Source organism: Henckelia pumila, chromosome 1, assembly GCF_033568475.1.
Source record: "Henckelia pumila isolate YLH828 chromosome 1, ASM3356847v2, whole genome shotgun sequence".
NCBI lineage: Eukaryota > Viridiplantae > Streptophyta > Magnoliopsida > Lamiales > Gesneriaceae > Henckelia > Henckelia pumila.
The window spans coordinates 80,584,626-80,606,738 of record NC_133120.1 but is presented as its reverse complement, the minus strand read 5'-3'; the positions used below and the strand labels follow the sequence as shown (position 1 = coordinate 80,606,738).

Here is a 22,113-nt window from a genome sequence, read left to right as displayed (position 1 = left end):
AGTAATAATGTTTTTTTAGAAAATAATTAATTAATGATAATATATTTAAAATAAAAAATAAAAATTAATAAAACAAAAAATGTTTGGTAAATATTTATAATTGGGTTTTATTAAAAATTGTGTATTATGGGTTGAATAGATTTAAAAATTATTTTCACATGGGTCAAAAATGCATTTTTAATATTTCACAGGGGTATTTGGTGCAAAAAAAATATCAAAATATTTGCCCAGTCGCATGAGGGGCGCGTGCGCAACAATCACTCATTTGATAGGGCGAGTGTGCTAATTTTTTAAAAGGTTAGGGTTGAAAATGCTTATTAAAATTTCACAGGGAAGAAGTGTGCATTTTCAATATTTCACAGGGATGTTTGGTGCAAATAACTCGTATATTAATTAATTGATATGGAGTGGATTTAAAATACAATTCAAATCAATTTTGTTCATTTTAATAAGTCAAAGAATTTGAAAATTTGAATAATCCGTATTAATTTTTTAACATGATCCTAATAAAAAGATAATATTAATACATGGATAATCCTAACACAAAAACTTCTGTCAAGGTCTCAATCACGATTCACGAGTCAATTTGATAGGACAAATCTTTTATTTGGGTTATCCATTAAAAAATATTAATTTTTATGTCAATTTTTTTTTTTTGTTATTATAAATTTGGATAGAGTTTACCATTTAATGGATCTTTCTCACAAGACCTACTCGAATCCTAAATTTATTTGATAAGATTTACCTGCATATTTTTTAAATCTTTAAAGTTTGTGCAATTTCACTATATTTCACTTGAAATTTAAGTTTTAACTATTCATCATCATCGATGAAGATCTATTACCATATAATAAAGTAAGAGGGTAATATAATAACTACATTTGACATATTAACATGAACTTCCAAATTTAATCTTATCAACTACCATAAATTCAAATCTGCTCTTGTTAAATAACATTAATTTTATATATTATCAATTAATTTCTAATATATTGGTGAATTTTACTATTTGGAAATAATTTCTGTCATCATATAATTTTTAATAACTTGGACGATTTGTTTTATATTTTAAAATAAAAATAAAGTTTTTTTCAATTAATTTTTCATCTCAAAAATATAATATACAAAAATATTCTTTGAAATTGGAATTTATATGCCCATGTATTACGTGTGCAAACAAGCTAATAAGTGATAATAATAAAGCTTCCACAAATTGAGAGGCGATCATGATGGTTAATTATTTAATTTTTCTTCTCTTCTTTTCCCCCTTTCGAAAATGACTTGGAAACCTAATTTTTGTAAGTTTCGTCTGCCTTAATAATTAATATATGTGTTTGTGTATAAACACACACATACATGATATCTTTGTGCAAAATAATGTGACTCAGGAATTAATTCTTTGCTCAATGATACATCGGAAGCATGTAATAAAATGATTAATATGTTGATTCACAAATTAGAAATAGCAAAAAAGCATCTAAAAATGCGAAATATTTTACATTAACCAAAACAACGTCCATATTTACGATACAGAATATTACCATCGACAATATTTAACAAATATTTTCCTGTAAAGTGCATTAAATCACCAAAAGCCTTAGACTTTAATTTGATGTATAAAAATTGAACGATCTATTTTTTGTCGCGTGATTTTAGAACACGTACTTGAGTTATGACTAAGAAATCAACGTGAAATTAAATATTGATTGGATATTTCTCATACAAGAAATTGGTAAATCTTGCTCTAAAATTCCATAGTTTTTTGCTCGAAATTTCCATAGTTCTCGCTCAACCTTGTTATGTGAATCTATAAAATTGTAATCCGAATGATGTATAGTGTGGATTTGAAAAATATTATAGACAATAAAATATTATATTTATACATTAAAACAATATAATTCAAATTTTGGTTTTTTAGGAATAACGATATATTGCGTGTTTCAAAAAACTCGTACACAAATGTAATTCGTGCAATGCTTATTTTGTATCCATGGGAGTTGGAGTATATTTTTCGATATTTCGATTCAGAGAGTATTTTTTTACAAATAACACTTTATTTAAATCAAACATTGCACCAATATATGGTTTATAGTCCAGTCCATAGAATCAAAATCTCATTTTTGAAATGAAGTATTTATAACATAAACAAATTAAAACGCTTTCTAGATTATCTATATCATTCCTTCTAGAAGAAGGGCATTTAGTATTAGCCAATTAAAGACTTTATTTATTTATGTTCAAGATAGTCACCATAAGGGAAGAAGGAATTGTTGTAGCGTATCAATATCATCAATCCAAAAGTAATTATTAAGGTATTTCTTATAATAATCAAATATTAGATGGTATCAAATGTATTACAACTGTACAAAAAATATAGTTTTATCTTACTTGGGAGTATCTTTGAATAAGCTTGATTGAACCATAAATAGTATTTCTGTGGCAATAATTGTGACAAGTATCAATTGTACTAAATAACAAGAAAAAAAATAGCGTCCCTAAGTTTAGAATGAGGTCATAAATTATCATTTTGCTTGTACAAATTAAAATGGATAATAGAATTTGAATATGTATACTGATTAACTTGATCCGTTAAAATTTAAATATCACCAAGAAAAAAAAAAGAAAAAAAAATCTACCCATCATTAATAATTCGGTGATTAAATTATCATTTTGCCGAAAGTATTAATAACTAATTCGATGACAAAGCTTGAAGTATATTATAGCATACGAAAGTAAAATTTAAAATTATTCTAAATATATAATTTCTTTGTAAAATTATAAAATGAATATACAAAGGTTTAAAAGAGAGAGAATGCATGGTACTCCAATGTTGAAAAGGAATACTTAACTCAAACCATCACATTAACTAAGTCTGATTCATAAAAATATTATTAATACCAATAAATATATTATAAAAAAATATTTGATTCATTGTTTAATTTTTTGAAAATATTAAACAAATAGTAGAATAAATAATATTAAAAATCATTACGATCTAATTAGAAAGTTTAATTGGGGCAGAACCCGTGTTTGAACATTGCTTCTGGCCCAAATTCAGATGTTAAGTAGTAAATGGGCCACGTGGATGATAATGGCCCAATAGTAAGCCCATTAAGTTTCACGCAAGCACAGATTTGTGCAGCGTATCATCACCATTTTCCGGCCATAGCCATGGCGGGTGCCTTAACTGTCACCCTGTCACTGCTTACACTCCCGCGTACGTTAGCCGAGACCCGAGTTTTTAGCTCTTCCATATCATCTTCGAAATGCTATTCGAGCATGGGTTTCAATCTTCTGAATCGCAGGACCACTGTATTGCCCTCAAGAAAGCTTGTGACTCGAGCTGCCAGAGCCGAGTCCAAAGGGGTGTCTCTAGGTTTCAGAGCACCAGATTTCGAGGTTTGTGAAAAAAAATTTATAGGATTAGTTACGCAAACTGATAATATTCGATTCAATGGGTATTTTGTGTTTATTATTTATATAATGTGGGAATTTGGATTCTAGCTTCCAGAGCCGCTGACTGGAAAATTGTGGAAACTGGAGGATTTTGAATCTTACCCGGCTTTGCTGGTATTGATATTTTTTTCATTCATGTAAAATTAAAATTTTCAGGGTATCATTATATTTTATTATTTTTTGGTTATTTTTAATTCGAACATGATTGACTGAAACTATGTTGCCTCGTTTTTGTTTTTTGTTTTTTAAGTATACTGTATACTTCAGTTTTCCCAATAGAACTATAGAAGTTAGCTCGAGATAGGAATGTAGTTGAGTGCAGGAAGGTAAAATTAGAAAAAAAATAAATAAATAAAAATTCCCAATGAAATTGATATTTGTATGACCCCCCCAAAAGCTGGGATTTTGGAAGAAAGAAAAGGATGGGGCTTTGACCAAATTCAAGGTTATGTAAACAAAGAATGTTCGCAATCGGGTCTGAATTTAATAATGTGGAAGACCGGGCGTAGGGGTGGGGGCGATTCAGTGGATTTTGGGGGTGAATTGTGATCCCTGCAGGTTTAGAAAAGATATGTAAAGAAAATTTCAGAAATATTTTCATCAGTTGGCATCTTGCTCGTTGTTGTTTCCGTCCTATAATACAATGCTTGCTTTCTTCTTGGTGTTCCCATCTTTGTTCAGTTTTCGTCATTTTAAAGCTTTGGGGAACGAACTGTTTTGCTGATTCAGGTTATGTTCATCTGCAACCATTGTCCATTCGTTAAACATTTGAAGAAAGATATTGTAAAGCTTTCAAACTTTTACATGAAGGCAAGTTTATTATGGTTCCTTTTCTGTGTCTCTTCTGTTGCTTCGTTACTGCACTTCCACTATATATGTGTGCACACACATGCACATATGCTCGCACATTCAGATATAAACCCTTGTATACTTCTGTTGCAGAAAGGGCTTGCGGTAATAGCAATATCTTCAAACTCCGTGACCACTCATCCACAGGTTGTTCAAATTGCTATAAATCTTAGAACTTGATCCACGTTGAAGCCATTGAATTATCCATCCCACATTACCTTATTCCTCACAGGATGGACCTGATTACATGGCCGAAGACGCTGAAGTATTTAAGTATCCTTTTCCATATCTTTATGATGAGGTATGTATTTCGAATATCTAGCTTCTGCCTCTTTGAAGTAAATTTTTTGGTATATCCGTTTCTTTTATTGTATCATAACCTCATTTGTCATTGCCAATATGAATCAGAATATTTGCAACCAATTGATTTGTTATGTTTTCATGTTGATTTTTTTTACACAAGTTATAATGATGAATTCTTGGTGTCAAAAAAATTTGTTGCTTAATGCTTATCTATATCTACCTTCTCTAGGTGATTTGTAAGTTGTCCGGCTCACAAGAAATGCGGTGGATTGAAATTTTGTTGCATTTTTTGTTTTGATTTCCTATTTTGTTAGTCGCAAGATGTTGCAAGAAATTTTGGAGCTGTTTGCACGCCAGAATTTTTCTTATTCAAAAAGGTAATATATCATTATCTTGATACATATATAACTTTGAAGAGCAAATGAATTTAAGTTTGTTGTTGGTAGTCCATAGTTGATTATCATTCCGGTGGCGCAGGATGGTCGCAGGCCTTTCGAGTTAGTATACCATGGACAGTTTGATGATTCACGACCAAGTAGCAATGCTCCCATCACAGGAAGGTTACATACTTACATCATATGAAACTTTTACTTAATCGAAAAAAGTGTTCACGCGTTCTGAACGATTATTTTGATGCTGTTTTTAGGGACTTGAGCTTAGCAATAGACAGTGTTTTAAGTGGACAACCCGTAAATTCGATTCAAAAGCCCAGGTATTCACTCATACCCTACTTTTTTCTGCGTTCTTTTGTCGCATGGATCGATGCTTTTTTATTTGATATATTATATAAATGCAAATTAAAAAATATATATATCTTGAGGATGGTAAAGTGCAAGCTTGAACTCTCTTTCACCAGTGTCGGATGCAGCATTAAGTGGAATCCTCAATAATGAAATGAATAGCCATTTTCAGCTGTGTTCCGAGGTTCCTGAGAAATTTTCTTGGAGTACAAATGCTATTTTACCGTCTGAGTTCACAGTGAAGATCTGTTTTAATCTCTATAACATGCATCATTTACCGTTCATCTCACCGACCAAACGATGTCTGAGATAACTACCGAATGACTGGTCTTGTGTAAATAAAGCAATTCATTAATCAATTAAAAAAAGCAATTCATTAATTAAATAATAAATAAATACAGCATTTGGATCGATGTGACGGATCCAAAATGCTGGGCTACAAATGTTGGCCTGATTCTGTGGCCCAAAATAATCGAAGCGCTCCCCCAAATCCCACATTTATAAAACAACGAGCTTATGTTTTCTTCATATACTGTTTGCTCCACACAATGGTTCGTCCCTTCGGGGACATCCGATAAAATTGGAACGATACAGAGAAGATTAGCATGGCCCCTGCGCAAGGATGACACGCATAAATCGAGAAATGGTCCAAATTTTTTTTGTTTTATTTTTGCATCTTGTTTTTTTCAGTGTGATTTTTAATTTCATGGATTATGTGTTATTTATAAGGGTGTTCAAATTTCGGAAAAAACCGAAAAAATCGTAAATCCAAATCTGAAAAAAAAAATCAAACACTGAACCTTGTTTTTTCAGTGTGATTTCTAATGCCATGGACGATGTGTTATTTATAGGGGGTGTTCAAATTTCAGATAAAATCGAAAAAATTGTAAATCCAAACAGGAAAAAATCAAACACCGAATCGAACCGAAAATCGTATTTTGTAATTCGGATATAAATCTTAGAACCGAAGTTTATTTGGAATATATATGTCAAAATCGAACCGACTGAAAAAATCGAAATTTCATTAAATTAATAATTTTATTTATATTTATATTTATATTATATATGTTATGACTTATGAAATGATATTTACTTATTTAGTGAATGAAGAATTATTTTGAATAATTTTTAGTTGACTGTTGTTTATGTGATTCATTGTTGTTTTAATAATTCATAGTTGATTAATTGATGGTTGTATAATGTAATTTTTAGTTGATTTTTTATGTAATTTATTTAAAATTTATTTTTAAAAATTTTACTGAGAAATCATTAAAAAAGATAACATACTATGCCGCCCAAATGTTGGCCTGATTCTGTGGCCCAAAATAATCGAAGCGCTCCCTCAAATCCCACATTTATAAAACAACGAGATTATGTTTCTTCATATACTGTTAGCTCCAGGCTACAATTTGCCCCTTCGGGAACATCCGATAAAATTGGAACGATACAGAGAAAATTAGCATGGCCCCTGCGCAAGGATAACACGCATAAATCGAGAAATGGTTCAAATTTTTTTTGTTTTATTTTCGCATCTTGTTTTTTTAGTGTGATTTCTAATTTTATGGACGATGTGTTATTTATAGGGGTGTTCAAATTTCGGATAAAATCGAAAAAATCGTAAATCCAAACCGGAAAAAAAAAAAAAATCAAACACCGAACCTTGTTTTTTAAGTGTGATTTCTAATGCCATGGACGATGTGTTATTTAAGGGGGTGTTCAAATTTCAGATAAAATCGAAAAAATTGTAAATCCAAACAGGAAAAAATCAAACACTGAATCGAACCGAAAATCGTATTTTGTAATTCAGATATAAATCTTAGAACCGAAGTTTATTTGGTTCGATTTTGGAATATATATGTCAAAACCGAAATTTTATTAAATTAATAATTTTATTTATATTTATATTTATATTATATATGTTATGACTTATGAGATGATATTTACTTATTTAGTGAATGAAGAATCATTTTGAATAATTTTTAGTTGACTGTTGTTTATGTAATTCATTGTTGTTTTTGTAATTCATAGTTGATTAATTGATGGTTGTTTAATATAATTTTTATTTGATTTTTTATGTAATTCATTTAAAATTTATTTTTAAAAGTTTTATTAAGAAATCATTAAAAAAAATAACATACTATATTTTACAATATATGCGGGGCTACAAATGTTGGCCTGATTCTGTGGCCCAAAATAATCGAAGCGCTCCCTCAAATCCCACATTTATAAAACAACGAGCTTATGTTTCTTCATATACTGTTAGCTCCACGCTTTAGTTTGTCCCTTTGGGGACATCCGATAAAATTGGAACGATACAGAGAAGATTAGCATGGCCCCTGCGCAAGGATGACACGCATAAATCGAGAAATGGTCCAAATTTTTTTTGTTTTATTTTCGCATCTTGTTTTTTTAGTGTGATTTCTAATTTCATGGACGATGTGTTATTTATAGGGGTGTTTAAATTTCGAATAAAACCGAAAAAATCGTAAATCCAAACCGAAAAAAAAAAATCAAACACCGAACCTTGTTTTTCAAGTGTGATTTCTAATGCCATGGACGATGTGTTATTTATAGGGGGTGTTCAAATTTCAGATAAAACCGAAAAAATCGTAAATCCAAACAGGAAAAAATCAAACACCGAATCGAACCGAAAACCGTATTTTGTAATTCGGATATCAATCTTAGAACCGAAGTTTATTTGGTTCGATTTTGAAATATATATGTCAAAATCGAACCGACTGAAAAAACCGTAATTTTATTAAATTAATAATTTTATTTATATTTATATTTATATTTATATTATATATGTTATGACTTATGAAATGATATTTACTTATTTAGTGAATGAAGAATCAATTTGAATAATTTTTAGTTGACTGTTGTTTGTTTATGTAATTCATTATTGTTTTTGTAATTCATAGTTGATTAATTGATGGTTGTTTAATGTAATTTTTAGTTGATTTTTTATGTAATTCATTTAAAATTTATTTTTAAAAGTTTTACTAAGAAATCATTAAAAAAGATAACATACTATATTTTACAATATATTTATATTATTAATTTTAATAATCGTATCAAAACCGAAATAACCGACCGAAATAATCGAACTGTTTTGGTAGAAAATTGAACCGAATCGAAGAAAAATGGTTCGGATATCGGATTATATAAATCGAAAAAATGAAATAAAAAACAAAAAACGAAATCGAACCGGATGATGAACACCTCTACATTTTATTGTCTGTAGAAATTGGTCCATTATAGTACAAAACCGAACCGATCGAAGTAAAACGGTTTAACTACGGATTATATTTTTCATAAACCAAAAACCGAATCAAATTTGGACAAATTAAAACTGAACCGACCGATAAACACCCCTAGTTATTTATTTTCACCCATTTTAATCATCGGTTATTTTTATTTTAAAAGTTGATTGTTCTCAATAAAGTTACAAGAATTGATTCTAAAAAATTTTATTGTTCTTATTTAAAAAAATATAATGTTGATAAACATATTTACAATAACTCGTGAAATATGCTAATTATTTTATGAATGTTAAAAACTTTGAATTTAATAGTAATATATATGGTATGTATGGACAGAAATTCGAATAAATCGGAATGGACGATTTAATTCGAAAAATTCGGTTCGATTAATTTAAAGATATGATTTTTTTTTAAAAAAATTTTAAAATTGGTTATTCGATTCGATTTTGATTATTTTTTAAAAAAATATCAATTAAATCGAATATATCAAGTTTTCAAATAAAAATTATTGTTCTTATTAATTTATTTTATGTGATATGCTTGCTATCTTACCAAGAGATCATCTAAAACTATAACTTACAATGAATTGGTGAAACTCAATTTGAAATTACCATTATATCCTAACTAATTTACCATTTTAATATCTATAACATGCATCATTTACTGTTCATCTCACGACCAAACGATGTATGAGATAACTACCTTCTCGTTAAGACACGTTTCTTATAAATAAAAAAAATCAATAAAGACCACTTGTACTTTTGCACATTCTCTGTAGAATTTTAGTTTTATTTATTTCAATTTAGGGGGAAAAAAACTCGATAAATTAGGTATATAGACGATTACCGAATTTGCAAATTCGAATTTTGAATCTGTTTTTGGTTGCATAAAACTGAATTATTGATTTGAAATGGAATTTGGGAATCTTATCGTAGCTTGAAAGAGTAAGATTATGCTCCAAAAAAAAGTGTAAGATGAGTTGGGTGAACTTATTTGATTGTTTAATTTAAGCTTGATTGGTATCCAACTTGAATTTAATGACACATAAAATAATAACTTATATGTATTATGTATATGAATATTATATTTATTTTTTTTATTTTATGACACATAAAAATTTAATGGCACATAAAATAATAACTTATATGTATTATGTATATGAATATTATATTTATTTTTTTTATTTTATGACACATAAAATAATAATTTTCCAAAATATCAAATAATTTATTTTTTTAATTTTTTAATTAAAATGGGGTTTCGAACTCCGGTCCCTCATTTTTATTATTATAATAACTAGTATTTCGCTGCACGTGTTGCGTGTTCGTACAGTCTGTTTTTTAATGAAAACAAAAAATATAGATAAATTGTAAATTTTAAAAATTACAAAAAAAAAAAACGTTTTCCTAAACAAATATTCACAAAAATGCAATAGATATGTCAATCAATTTTATAAAGTGGGTGATATTTTTGTAAATAAAAAAATATCAAATGACATAAAGAGAGTGTCATTTTGATAAATAACAAAATACCTAATGATTAAAAAATAAAATCCATATAAATAACTAATTATTTGTCTAATAATTTTTATTTTATTAAAAATTAAGTTAAGATATAATGATAACTTCAAATCGTATTTCACCAAGTAATTGCAAGTTAATTAATTAAATGATCTCCAAGTCCGATAGCACATCACATAAAATAAATTATTAATAATAATAATAATAATTTTTATTTAGAAACTTGATATATTCGGTATAATTGATATTTTTTAAAAAAAATAATCAAAATCGAATCGAATAACCAGATTTAAACATTTTTTAAAAAAAAAAATCACATAAATTAATCGAACCGAATTTTTCGAATTAAAACGTTCATTCCGATTTATTCGAATTTCTGTCCATACATACTATACATTATTACTATTAAATTCAAAGTTTTTAACATTCATAAAATAATTAGCATATTTCACGAGTTATTGTAATTCTGTTTATCAAAATTATATTTTTTTAAATAAGAACAATAAACTTTTTTTGAATCAATTCTTCTAACTTTATTGAGAACAATCAACTTTTAAAATAAAAATAACCGATGATTAAAATGGGTGAAAATAAATAATTAGGGATGTTCATCGGTCAGTTCGGTTTTAATTTGTCCAAATTCGATTCGGTTTTTGGTTTATGAAAAATATAATCCGAAGTCAAATCGTTTTACTTCGATCGGTTCGGTTTTGTACTATAATGGACCAATTTCTACGGTTTGGTTTGGCCGGTTTGATCAATAATACATAACACAATAAAATGTAAAGGTGTTCATCGGCCGGTTCGATTTCATTTTCTGTTTTTTATTTTATTTTTTTCGGTTTTAATTTTAGAAATATATAATCCGATATCCGAACCATTTTTCTTTGATTCGGTTCGATTTCTACCAAAACAGTTCGATTATTTCGGTCGGTTATTTTTGGTTTTGATACGATTATTAAAATTAACAATATAAATATATTGTAAAATATAATATGTTATCCTTTTAAATGAATTTTTAGTAAACTTTGAAAAATAAATTTTAAATGAATTACATAAAAAAATAAACTAAAAATTACATTAAACAACCATCAATTAATCAACAATGAATTCCAAAACAACAATGAATTACATAAACAACAATCAACTGAGAATTATTCAAAATGATTATTCATTCACTAAATAAGTAAATATCATCTCATAAGTCAGAACATATATAATATAAATATAAATATAATTATTAATATAATAAATTTTCGATTTGTTCAGTCGGTTCGATTTTGACATATATATTTCAAAATCGAACCAAATATGAAACGACCCTAACTCTATAATAAATAAATATGCGGAATTTTTTTTTTTTTTTTTTACTTACTAAATAAAATATGTACATATATGCCCATACATATATGCACAGAATAAAAATATTTAAAATGAATAAACAATTAAATACTTAAATAAAAATGCATTCTTAAAAATATAATAAATATCTGAGTCAAACATTAATTAAAAATATACTGCATAAGTAAATAAAAGTTTGCATGCACTGAAAATATTAAATAAATATTCTAGACCCTCAATCACTGAAAATAATAAAAATGTATCATGCTGACAAGAACAATAACATGCATAGCGACTCAGAATATTTCACGGTCACGGGGCCACTGCATGCATGCTCATACGTCCTCGCCTCCGGTGGGTACAATGTCATCCTCAACGTACTCACCTGCACCATACCAGTGTAGTGAGCCTAGAGGCCCAACATGCTAACATAACAAGGGTTTAAAATAATTTAAACCAATTTAATACTAATACATACATATACATGAATGAGCATGCTTAAAAATTACATAACATAACTTACTTAAATAAACATAATACATAACATAATACATAACAATATTGAGCAATTTATTTTCTAACATAGCATGGTTGTATCCGTAGTGTAACCTTAAATCATACATTAAATACTGATCAGCGTGGAAACCTACGTACGTGGCGGTGACGAATCACCTCTTAAATTGGCAGTAAACTGCCCTTCAATCATATGGGGACGAATCCCCCTTAAATTGTCACACTACTTCAACTTCCAACATAAAATATTTTTATTGCTCAACTTAAACATTAAATCATGCATAAAATATTATTTCATGAATGCATGTACTTGAATAAAATGTGTGTCCATCATATATATTTAATTTAATTTCTTACTAACATATAAATATTAAAATAACTTAAATGCATATAAATAATTAAATATATATTCAGGACACATGCAAATTTTCTCATGGATGGTCCTGGACTGCTGGCCCTACACACAAGCCCATTAACTTAAATCTGGCTCATTAACATACTTAAGCCCATTATTTCAAACTTTAAGCCCAAATAATTATTCTAAGCCCAATTAAATTAATAAAGCCCATTAAAATTACACTAAGCCCAATAACACTTAAACTGGCCCATTGGGCCCAAAAACCCAAAGACTGGCCCATTAACTTTTATGGGCCCAAAAGCCCATAAAATAAATGGACTAACTTAATTAAAATTTTAAAAGTCCAAATAAAATTATTTGGGAGTCCAAATAATTTTATTTCAATTTATTTGACCCAAAAACACATAAATTTGTAAAATACTTTAAAAATAAAATACTCGAGCCCGGCCCACCAAACTCGGACCCGGACTCACTAACCCGACCCACTACCTAACCGACCCGACCCGGACCACTCAGACCCGACCCAGACCCCTAACCTAGCCCAACCCGATCCCCCCTCTCCCATTGCCTCTCGGCCGTGAGCAGCAGGCCCTCTTGGCCTGCTGCCGGCCGGCTCCGGCCGCCCCTGGCCGGAGCGCCGCCGCCCGGACGTAGTCCACGTCCGGGCGGACCTAACCTAACCAGGCCCCAGCCCCCATGCAGCCAGGAACCACGAACCCGAAGCCCCTGAACACGAAACCCTTACCTGCGTCGAACCATGGCCGCCGACTGCACTAGCTCAAAACTTGGGCTCGTTTGGCTCGAACCACTCGAGCCACTCGAGCCCAAACCACCCTTCCTCCACCTAGGAACCCCTGACCAGCACCCTAGCCGTCCATAACCATGAAAACGTGTGTATGTCAATGAAAAACAAGGCGCTATGTGTGTGCAACCGAGAGGTAAACATATTTTTCTGAAATTTCTTTAAGAATTTAATACATACACCATACGCATATTAATATAACTGAGATGGTACGAAAATTCAAGAAGAAATCATGCCTTGCACCGTAGAAGGAAAGATGAAGGCGTAGATAACGATTCCGGGACGACGGGGAGACGAACAACCAACCAAAAGCTTGAGGGAATCGACTATGGAACCTCCTTGGCTGATGGAATAAGGTGAAGATGGAGAATGGAGGGGAGGGAGGCGGCTAGGAGCTTAGAGACGTGAGTTTGGGTAGATTAGGTTAGACTTTTGGGTTAATTAGAATTTAAATAGGATAATAGCTTATTTAGAATTATAATATACCATAAAACATTTATTTAAAAATTCCTAATAATAAAAATAATCTGATGGGAAAGTTAAATCCCGAAATATTAGAGTAGGGAATTTTTAAAAATAGTAAAAAGTCAATATTTTGGCTAATTTTGAATAAAAAGGACTCCTAAAATTATATAAAATTAAATACTTAAAATTTTGAGATAATAAAACTCAAAATAATATTTTAAGGCTCCAAAAAGGCTCATAAAATAATTTGGCTCGAAAGTTGTCATCCCGTCCGTCCACGGTCCCGTCTACGCGATCAAATAATTAAAATACTAAAAAAAATCATAAAAATTACTAATTATGGGTTAAATGCTTAAAAATAAATTAAACCATGCACAAATAATTCACATAATTATTTAACCCATAAATCATAAATTTAAATAATTAAGTATCCTAATTATGCAGGCAGATTTACGTATTTAAAAATACCGGGTGTTACAATTCTCCCCCCCCTTAAATTGAATTTCGTCCTCGAAATTAAAGTACTTACCCGAACAACTCCGGGTAGCGAGTCCTCATGTCTGCCTCGGTCTCCCAAGTAGCTTCCTCCTCTGAGTGATTCAGCCACTGGACTCTGACCATCGGTATGACCCGCGTCCTAAGCCTCCGCTCCTCCCTAGCCAAGATCCGTACTGGTCTCTCCTCATACACTAGATCTGGTGGCAACTGTAAGGGTTCGAAATCCAACACATGCGACGGGTTGGAGACATATCTCCGAAGCATGGATACATGGAAAACGTTGTGCACTGCCGCTAGCCCTGGAGGTAGAGCTAAACGATAGGCCAACGTGCCAACTCGCTCCAAGATCTCGAATGGCCCTATATATCTCGGATTAAGCTTGCCTCTCCGTCCAAAACGCGCTACTCCCTTCATGGGTGACACCTTCAAGAATACGTGATCACCTACCGCGAACTCCAAATCGCGTCGTCTGGCATCTGCATAACTCTTCTGCCGACTCTGCGCAGTCCTCATCCTATCTCGAATCTGCGTCACGATGTCAGCTGTCTGCTGCACAATCTCTGGACCCAACAAAATCCTCTCACCAACCTCATCCCAATGCACCGGAGATCTGCATCTCCTCCCATAAAGTGCTGCATATGGAGCCATACCTATAGACGACTGAAAGCTGTTGTTATAGGTAAACTCCACTAATGGCAGTCTAGTCTCCCAAGATCCTCGAAAATCAATGACACAAGCTCTCAGAAGATCCTCGAGAACCTGGATCACTCTCTCGGACTGGCCATCTGTCTGGGGATGAAATGCTGTACTGAACAAAAGCCTAGTCCCCAAAGCTGTGTGCAGACTCTTCCAAAATGCTGAGGTGAATCTCGGATCTCTGTCTGACACAATAGACACTGGTATGCCATGCAGTCTAACAATCTCTCTGATGTAAAGCTCTGCATACTGTGTCAAAGTGTAGTTAATCCTTACCGGCAAGAAATGAGCTGACTTGGTGAGTCTATCCACAATCACCCAAATCGCTGTACACCCTCTGGTACTCCTCGGTAAGCCAACTACAAAGTCCATCGTAATATTCTCCCATTTCCATTCCGGAATAGGGAGAGGTCTAAGAAGTCCCGCTGGACGCTGATGCTCTGCTTTGACTTGCTGACAAGTCAAGCACTCTGACACCACTCTCCCGATGTCACTCTTCATCCCGGGCCACCAATACGTTAACTGTAAGTCTCGGTACATCTTCGTACTTCCGGGGTGAATGGAGTACGGAGATGCATGAGCCTCTGCTAGAATCTCGGCTCTCAACTGATCAACGTTCGGTACCCACATCCTCCCACGGTACTGAACGATGCCATCCTCCACTGTATACAAGAGACTACCTCTGGCCTCATCTCTCTGTCTCCATCGCTGTAGCTCCTCATCAGTGGACTGTCCCTCTCTAATCCGATCTCTCAAAACTGGCTGCACCGTCAACACTGACAAGCTCGGTGCATGGCCGCTCGGATAGCACTCCAACCCAAATCTCTGAATCTCGGTCTGTAGTGGTAACTGCACAGTCAAACATGATACCACTGACGACTTCCGACTCAAAGCATCTGCCACTACATTAGCCTTACCCGGATGGTAGCTAATGTCACAATCATAATCCTTAACAAGCTCAAGCCATCTGCGCTGCCTCATGTTCAACTCCTTCTGGGTGAAGAAGTACTTGAGGCTCTTGTGGTCGGTGAAAATCTTGCACTTCTCGCCGTAAAGATAGTGCCTCCAGATTTTCAAAGCGAAAACCACTGCTGCTAACTCCAAGTCATGCGTCGGGTAATTCTGCTCGTGAATCTTTAGCTGCCTCGACGCATACGCAATAACCTTACCACACTGCATAAGCACTGCGCCTAAACCCAGTTTAGACGCGTCGGTGTACACCACTAACTCCTCGTGTGGTACTGTCATCGCTAACACTGGTGCTGTAGTGAGTGCTTCCTTCAGCTGATCGAAGCTCCTCTGACAGTCTGAACTCCATATAAACTTCGCATTCTTCTTGGTCAAGGAAGTCAAGGGTACTGCAATAGAAGAAAAACCCTTGATGAACTTCCTGTAGTATCCGGCCAAACCCAAGAAACTGCGAATCTCTGAAGCATTCTTCGGAATGCCCCAATTCTGCACTGCCTCCACCTTAGACTGATCGACTGCAACTCCATCTCTCGAAATAATGTGGCCAAGAAATGCCACCTGCTCAAGCCAAAACTCGCACTTGCTGAACTTGGCATACAACCGATGCTCCCTCAAAGTCTGCAATGCGGTCTGAAGGTGCTGTCTATGCTCCTCGATGCTCCTAGAATAGATCAAAATATCATCAATAAAGACTATGATGAACTGATCCAGATATGGCTGAAAGACTCGGTTCATGAGATCCATGAAAACCGCTGGAGCATTGGTCAACCCAAATGGCATCACTAAGAACTCGTAATGCCCATATCGTGTCCGGAAAGCAGTCTTGGACACATCTGCATCCCTAACACGCAACTGATGGTAACCAGATCGCAGATCGATCTTGGAGAACACTGAAGCTCCCTGCAACTGGTCAAACAAGTCCTCTATCCTCGGCAGTGGATACTTGTTCTTCACTGTGACTCTGTTAAGCTCTCGGTAATCGATGCACAGTCTCATACTGCCATCCTTCTTCTTCACAAACAACACCGGAGCTCCCCAAGAAGAAAAGCTAGGTCGAACAAAGCCTTTCTCTAACAACTCCTGAATCTGCTCCTTCAACTCTTTCATCTCGGTAGGAGCAAGCCTGTACGGTGCCTTAGAGATAGGCACGGTGTCTGGCACTAAGTCAATACTGAACTCCACCTCTCTTACTGGTGGAATTCCTGCCACATCCTCCGGAAAGACATCCGGAAAGTCACGAACCACCTCTAACTCTGATAATGATCTGCTAGATGGCTCTGAAGTCGTGACAATACTCGCTAGAAACCCCTGGCAACCCCGTCTCAACAACTTCCTCGCCTGAATATAGGATATCACCTGAGGAATATCACTGCTCTGAGATGCATGAAAAGTGAACGGGTCGCCCCCTGTAGGTCTCACTGACACTGATCTCCGACGAAAATCAATCGAAGCTCCATTGACTGTCAACCAGTCCATACCCAAAATAAGATCAAAACCACTCAAAGGCAAGACTACTACATCTGCTCGAATGGAGTGTCCCTGCAGCTCTAACTCCAGTCCTCGAATAACCTTCGAGGTAGACATAATCTGCCCTGACGGCATAGTAACATCATACCCGCTGTCACTACTCTCAGGTGTGATGCCTACCCGCCTGATAAACTCCAGGGAGATAAACGAATGCGTAGCCCCTGAATCTAGCAACGCAAACGTGGAGTTGCCTCCAACTAGAATTCTCCCTGCACGCAGAAAATTCCCAACAGTTTCATACCACTTCTAATTTTTTTTTTTTCCCAAACGAGTCACTACAAGTTCTTAATTCTAATCACAAGTAAAACATGCTTCCTATTCTAACATGCAGTTAAATGACCCAAATAACAAGAATTTCAAATTAAATACTAAATCTTTAACCAAAGGAGAATTTATTAAAATACTAGGGATAGGATGTACCGGTGATCAAGGAGGTGTCTGGATCGACCTCCTCAGCCTGCATCACGAACACCCTACCAGCGGTGTTCTTCTTCCTGGGGCAGTTAGCAATCTGATGCCCCGGCTCTCTGCAGTGGAAGCAAACTCCTGCTCCCAATAGGCAAGGTCCCGAATGCATCTTCTGGCACTTCGGGCAAATGGGATGAGCTATGGCATTAGGGGCCCCGACCCTCTGCTGCTGCTGCGGCCTCTGCTGCTGTGTCCTCTGCTGCTGATTCGGGCCCTTAGCCGGCCCTGTATACTGCTTCTTCGCAGGAGGCTGCGAAGATGGTCGCTGATAACCTGTCTGTACAAACTGCCTCTTACTCTGCTGCTCTCTCTGGATCGCTCTCCGACCCTCCTCAGAACGCAAAGCCCTGCTGACTGCAGACTCATATGTAAAAACGTCTGCCATGCGCACGTCGTGCCTGATCTCAGCCTTCAGGCCCTCAACAAACTGACGCAGCTTCTCCTGCGGACTATCGGCAATCATGGGCACAAAACGACAGCCCCTCTCAAACTGGCTTATGTACTCCACCACAGATCTGTCCCCCTGACGGAGACTCATGAACTCCCGGATCATGCGACTGCGCACATCCTCAGTGAAATATTTGGCGTAGAAGATACGCCTAAACTCCGCCCATGTCAGAGTAGGTAGATGGACTCCTCGTACTGCACCCTCCCACCATGAGGCTGCATCGCCTCGCATCATGTATGTAGCACAGCTCACCCTGTCGGCGTCTGTGATCCCCATATAGTCAAAGATGGACTCAAGTGAGCGAATCCATCCCTCAGCCACCAACGGATCGGTGGTCCCCAAGAACTCCTTAGGCCCCTTCTTCTGGAACCTCTCGGCGACGTCCTCCTCGTGGGACAGTCTGGGACGGGCTGCCTGCTGCTCCAGCAAGGCAGTAATACCCGCCATCATCGTGGCACTGGCCTGCTCCAGTGCTGTCATGGGGTGCTGCTGAGGTGGCGGTGGAGGTGGAGGTGGATGTGGAGGTCTCCCACGTCGATTCACCTGTCTGGGAGGCATTCTGCACCACCACATATTTATTTACGTAAATCGCCATGCATAACTAAGTGTTTTGAAATTAATACTAACTTAAATTCTAGAAATTAAATCATGCTACAAACATTTAAAACTTACAGACCGGTAGCGTGGATTTCTGAGCTCGCATAGCAGTGAGGACCCCTCCGAGGACCGTGCTTTGATACCAACTGAAACGACCCTAACTCTATAATAAATAAATATGCGGAAATTTTTTTTTTTTTTTTTACTTACTAAATAAAATATGTACATATATGCCCATACATATATGCACAGAATAAAAATATTTAAAATGAATAAACAATTAAATAATTAAATAAAAATGCATTCTTAAAAATATAATAAATATCTGAGTCAAACATTAATTAAAAATATACTGCATAAGTAAATAAAAGTTTGCATGCACTGAAAATATTAAATAAATATTCTAGACCCTCAATCACTGAAAATAATAAAAATGTATCATGCTGACAAGAACAATAACATGCATAGCGACTCAGAATATTTCACGGTCACGGGGCCACTGCATGCATGCTCATACGTCCTCGCCTCCGGTGGGTACAATGTCATCCTCAACGTACTCACCTGCACCATACCAGTGTAGTGAGCCTAGAGGCCCAACATGCTAACATAACAAGGGTTTAAAATAATTTAAACCAATTTAATACTAATACATACATATATACATGAATGAGCATGCTTAAAAATTACATAACATAACTTACTTAAATAAACATAATACATAACATAATACATAACAATATTGAGCAATTTATTTTCTAACATAGCATGGTTGTATCCGTAGTGTAACCTTAAATCATACATTAAATACTGATCAGCGTGGAAACCTACGTACGTGGCCGGTGACGAATCACCTCTTAAATTGGCAGTAAACTGCCCTTCAATCATATGGGGATGAATCCCCCTTAAATTGTCACACTACTTCAACTTCCAACATAAAATATTTTTATTGCTCAACTTAAACATTAAATCATGCATAAAATATTATTTCATGAATGCATGTACTTGAATAAAATGTGTGTCCATCATATATATTTAATTTAATTTCTTACTAACATATAAATATTAAAATAACTTAAATGCATATAAATAATTAAATATATATTCAGGACACATGCAAATTTTCTCATGGATGGTCCTGGACTGCTGGCCCTACACACAAGCCCATTAACTTAAATCTGGCCCATTAACATACTTAAGCCCATTATTTCAAACTTTAAGCCCAAATAATTATTCTAAGCCCAATTAAATTAATAAAGCCCATTAAAATTACACTAAGCCCAATAACACTTAAACTGGCCCATTGGGCCCAAAAACCCAAAGACTGGCCCATTAACTTTTATGGGCCCAAAAGCCCATAAAATAAATGGACTAACTTAATTAAAATTTTAAAAGTCCAAATAAAATTATTTGGGAGTCCAAATAATTTTATTTCAATTTATTTGACCCAAAAACACATAAATTTGTAAAATACTTTAAAAATAAAATACTCGAGCCCGGCCCACCAAACTCGGACCCGGACTCACTAACCCGACCCACTACCTAACCGACCCGACCCGGACCACTCAGACCCGACCCAGACCCCTAACCTAGCCCAACCCGATCCCCCTCTCCCTTTGCCTCTCGGCCGTGAGCAGCAGGCCCTCTTGGCCTGCTGCCGGCCGGCTCCGGCCGCCCCTGGCCGGAGCGCCGCCGCCCGGACGTAGTCCACGTCCGGGCGGACCTAACCTAACCAGGCCCCAGCCCCCATGCAGCCAGGAACCACGAACCCGAAGCCCCTGAACACGAAACCCTTACCTGCGTCGAACCATGGCCGCCGACTGCACTAGCTCAAAACTTGGGCTCGTTTGGCTCGAACCACTCGAGCCACTCGAGCCCAAACCACCCTTCCTCCACCTAGGAACCCCTGACCAGCACCCTAGCCGTCCATAACCATGAAAACGTGTGTATGTCAATGAAAAACAAGGCGCTATGTGTGTGCAACCGAGAGGTAAACATATTTTTCTGAAATTTATTTAAGAATTTAATACATACACCATACGCATATTAATATAACTGAGATGGTACGAAAATTCAAGAAGAAATCATGCCTTGCACCGTAGAAGGAAAGACGAAGGCGTAGATAACGATTCCGGGACGACGGGGAGACGAACAACCAACCAAAAGCTTGAGGGAATCGACTATGGAACCTCCTTGGCTGATGGAATAAGGTGAAGATGGAGAATGGAGGGGAGGGAGGCGGCTAGGAGCTTAGAGACGTGAGTTTGGGTAGATTAGGTTAGACTTTTGGGTTAATTAGAATTTAAATAGGATAATAGCTTATTTAGAATTATAATATACCATAAAACATTTATTTAAAAATTCCTAATAATAAAAATAATCTGATGGGAAAGTTAAATCCCGAAATATTAGAGTAGGGAATTTTTAAAAATAGTAAAAAGTCAATATTTTGGCTAATTTTGAATAAAAAGGACTCCTAAAATTATATAAAATTAAATACTTAAAATTTTGAGATAATAAAACTCAAAATAATATTTTAAGGCTCCAAAAAGGCTCATAAAATAATTTGGCTCGAAAGTTGTCATCTCGTCCGTCCACGGTCCCGTCTACGCGATCAAATAATTAAAATACTAAAAAAAATCATAAAAATTACTAATTATGGGTTAAATGCTTAAAAATAAATTAAACCATGCACAAATAATTCACATAATTATTTAACCCATAAATCATAAATTTAAATAATTAAGTATCCTAATTATGCAGGCAGATTTACGTATTTAAAAATACCGGGTGTTACAAAATAAACTTCGATTCTAAGATTTATATCCGAATTACAAAATACGATTTTCGGTTCGGTTCGATATTTGATTTTTTCCTGTTTGGATTTACGATTTTTTCGATTTTATCTGAAATTTGAACACCCCTATAAATAACACATCGTCCATGGCATTAGAAATCGCACTGAATAAACAAGATGCAAAAATAAAACCAAAAAAAAATTTGGACCATTTCTCAATTTATGCGTGTCATCCTTGCACAAGGGCCATGCCAATCTTCTCTGTATCATTTCAATTTTATCGGATGTCCCCGAAGGAGCAAACCGTTGGGTGGAGCAAACAGTATATAAAAAACATAAGCTCGTTGTTTTATAAATGTGGGATTTGGGGGAGCGATTCGATTATTTTGGGCCACAGAATCAGGCCGACATTTGTAGCCCAGCATTTTGGATCCGTTACATCGATTTAAATGCTGTATTTATTTATTTATTTAATTAATGAATGATTTTTTTAATTGATTAATGAA

At 34.9% G+C, this 22,113-nt stretch overlaps 1 protein-coding gene and 4 non-coding genes across 5 annotated transcripts; 4 read left to right on the top strand and 1 right to left on the bottom strand.

Moving 5' to 3' along the window:
• Nucleotides 1-3,166: 3,166 nt before the first annotated feature.
• LOC140875814 (uncharacterized) lies at nt 3,167-5,591 on the top strand. Its single transcript, XM_073279609.1, has 9 exons — nt 3,167-3,399; nt 3,505-3,570; nt 4,186-4,266; nt 4,399-4,452; nt 4,538-4,606; nt 4,923-4,985; nt 5,086-5,168; nt 5,255-5,320; nt 5,465-5,591. The coding sequence occupies exons 1-9, from the start codon at nt 3,172-3,174 to the stop codon at nt 5,496-5,498; spliced, it is 744 nt and encodes a 247-aa protein (XP_073135710.1). The 5' UTR covers nt 3,167-3,171; the 3' UTR covers nt 5,499-5,591.
• A 312-nt stretch (nt 5,592-5,903) lies between these two features.
• LOC140876716 (U6 spliceosomal RNA) lies at nt 5,904-6,006 on the top strand. The gene has a single exon (XR_012148954.1). It is a non-coding gene; the product is annotated as a U6 spliceosomal RNA (small nuclear RNA).
• Nucleotides 6,007-6,759: 753 nt separating this feature from the next.
• Nucleotides 6,760-6,862, top strand: LOC140876721 (U6 spliceosomal RNA). Its single transcript, XR_012148958.1, has one exon. It is a non-coding gene; the product is annotated as a U6 spliceosomal RNA (small nuclear RNA).
• Nucleotides 6,863-7,627: 765 nt separating this feature from the next.
• Nucleotides 7,628-7,730, top strand: LOC140876720 (U6 spliceosomal RNA). Its single transcript, XR_012148957.1, has one exon. It is a non-coding gene; the product is annotated as a U6 spliceosomal RNA (small nuclear RNA).
• Nucleotides 7,731-21,804: 14,074 nt separating this feature from the next.
• Nucleotides 21,805-21,907, bottom strand: LOC140876722 (U6 spliceosomal RNA). Its single transcript, XR_012148959.1, has one exon. It is a non-coding gene; the product is annotated as a U6 spliceosomal RNA (small nuclear RNA).
• Nucleotides 21,908-22,113: the final 206 nt, after the last annotated feature.

Excerpts from the sequence above, each read along its gene's own strand:
- LOC140875814 (XM_073279609.1), top strand. The coding sequence starts at position 3,172 with ATGGCGGGTGCCTTAACTGTCACCCTGTCACTGCTTACACTCCCGCGT. Across the intron at positions 3,400-3,504 it reads TCAGAGCACCAGATTTCGAG|CTTCCAGAGCCGCTGACTGG; the intron begins GTTTGTGAAAAA and ends TTTGGATTCTAG. Across the intron at positions 4,267-4,398 it reads TTTCAAACTTTTACATGAAG|AAAGGGCTTGCGGTAATAGC; the intron begins GCAAGTTTATTA and ends CTTCTGTTGCAG.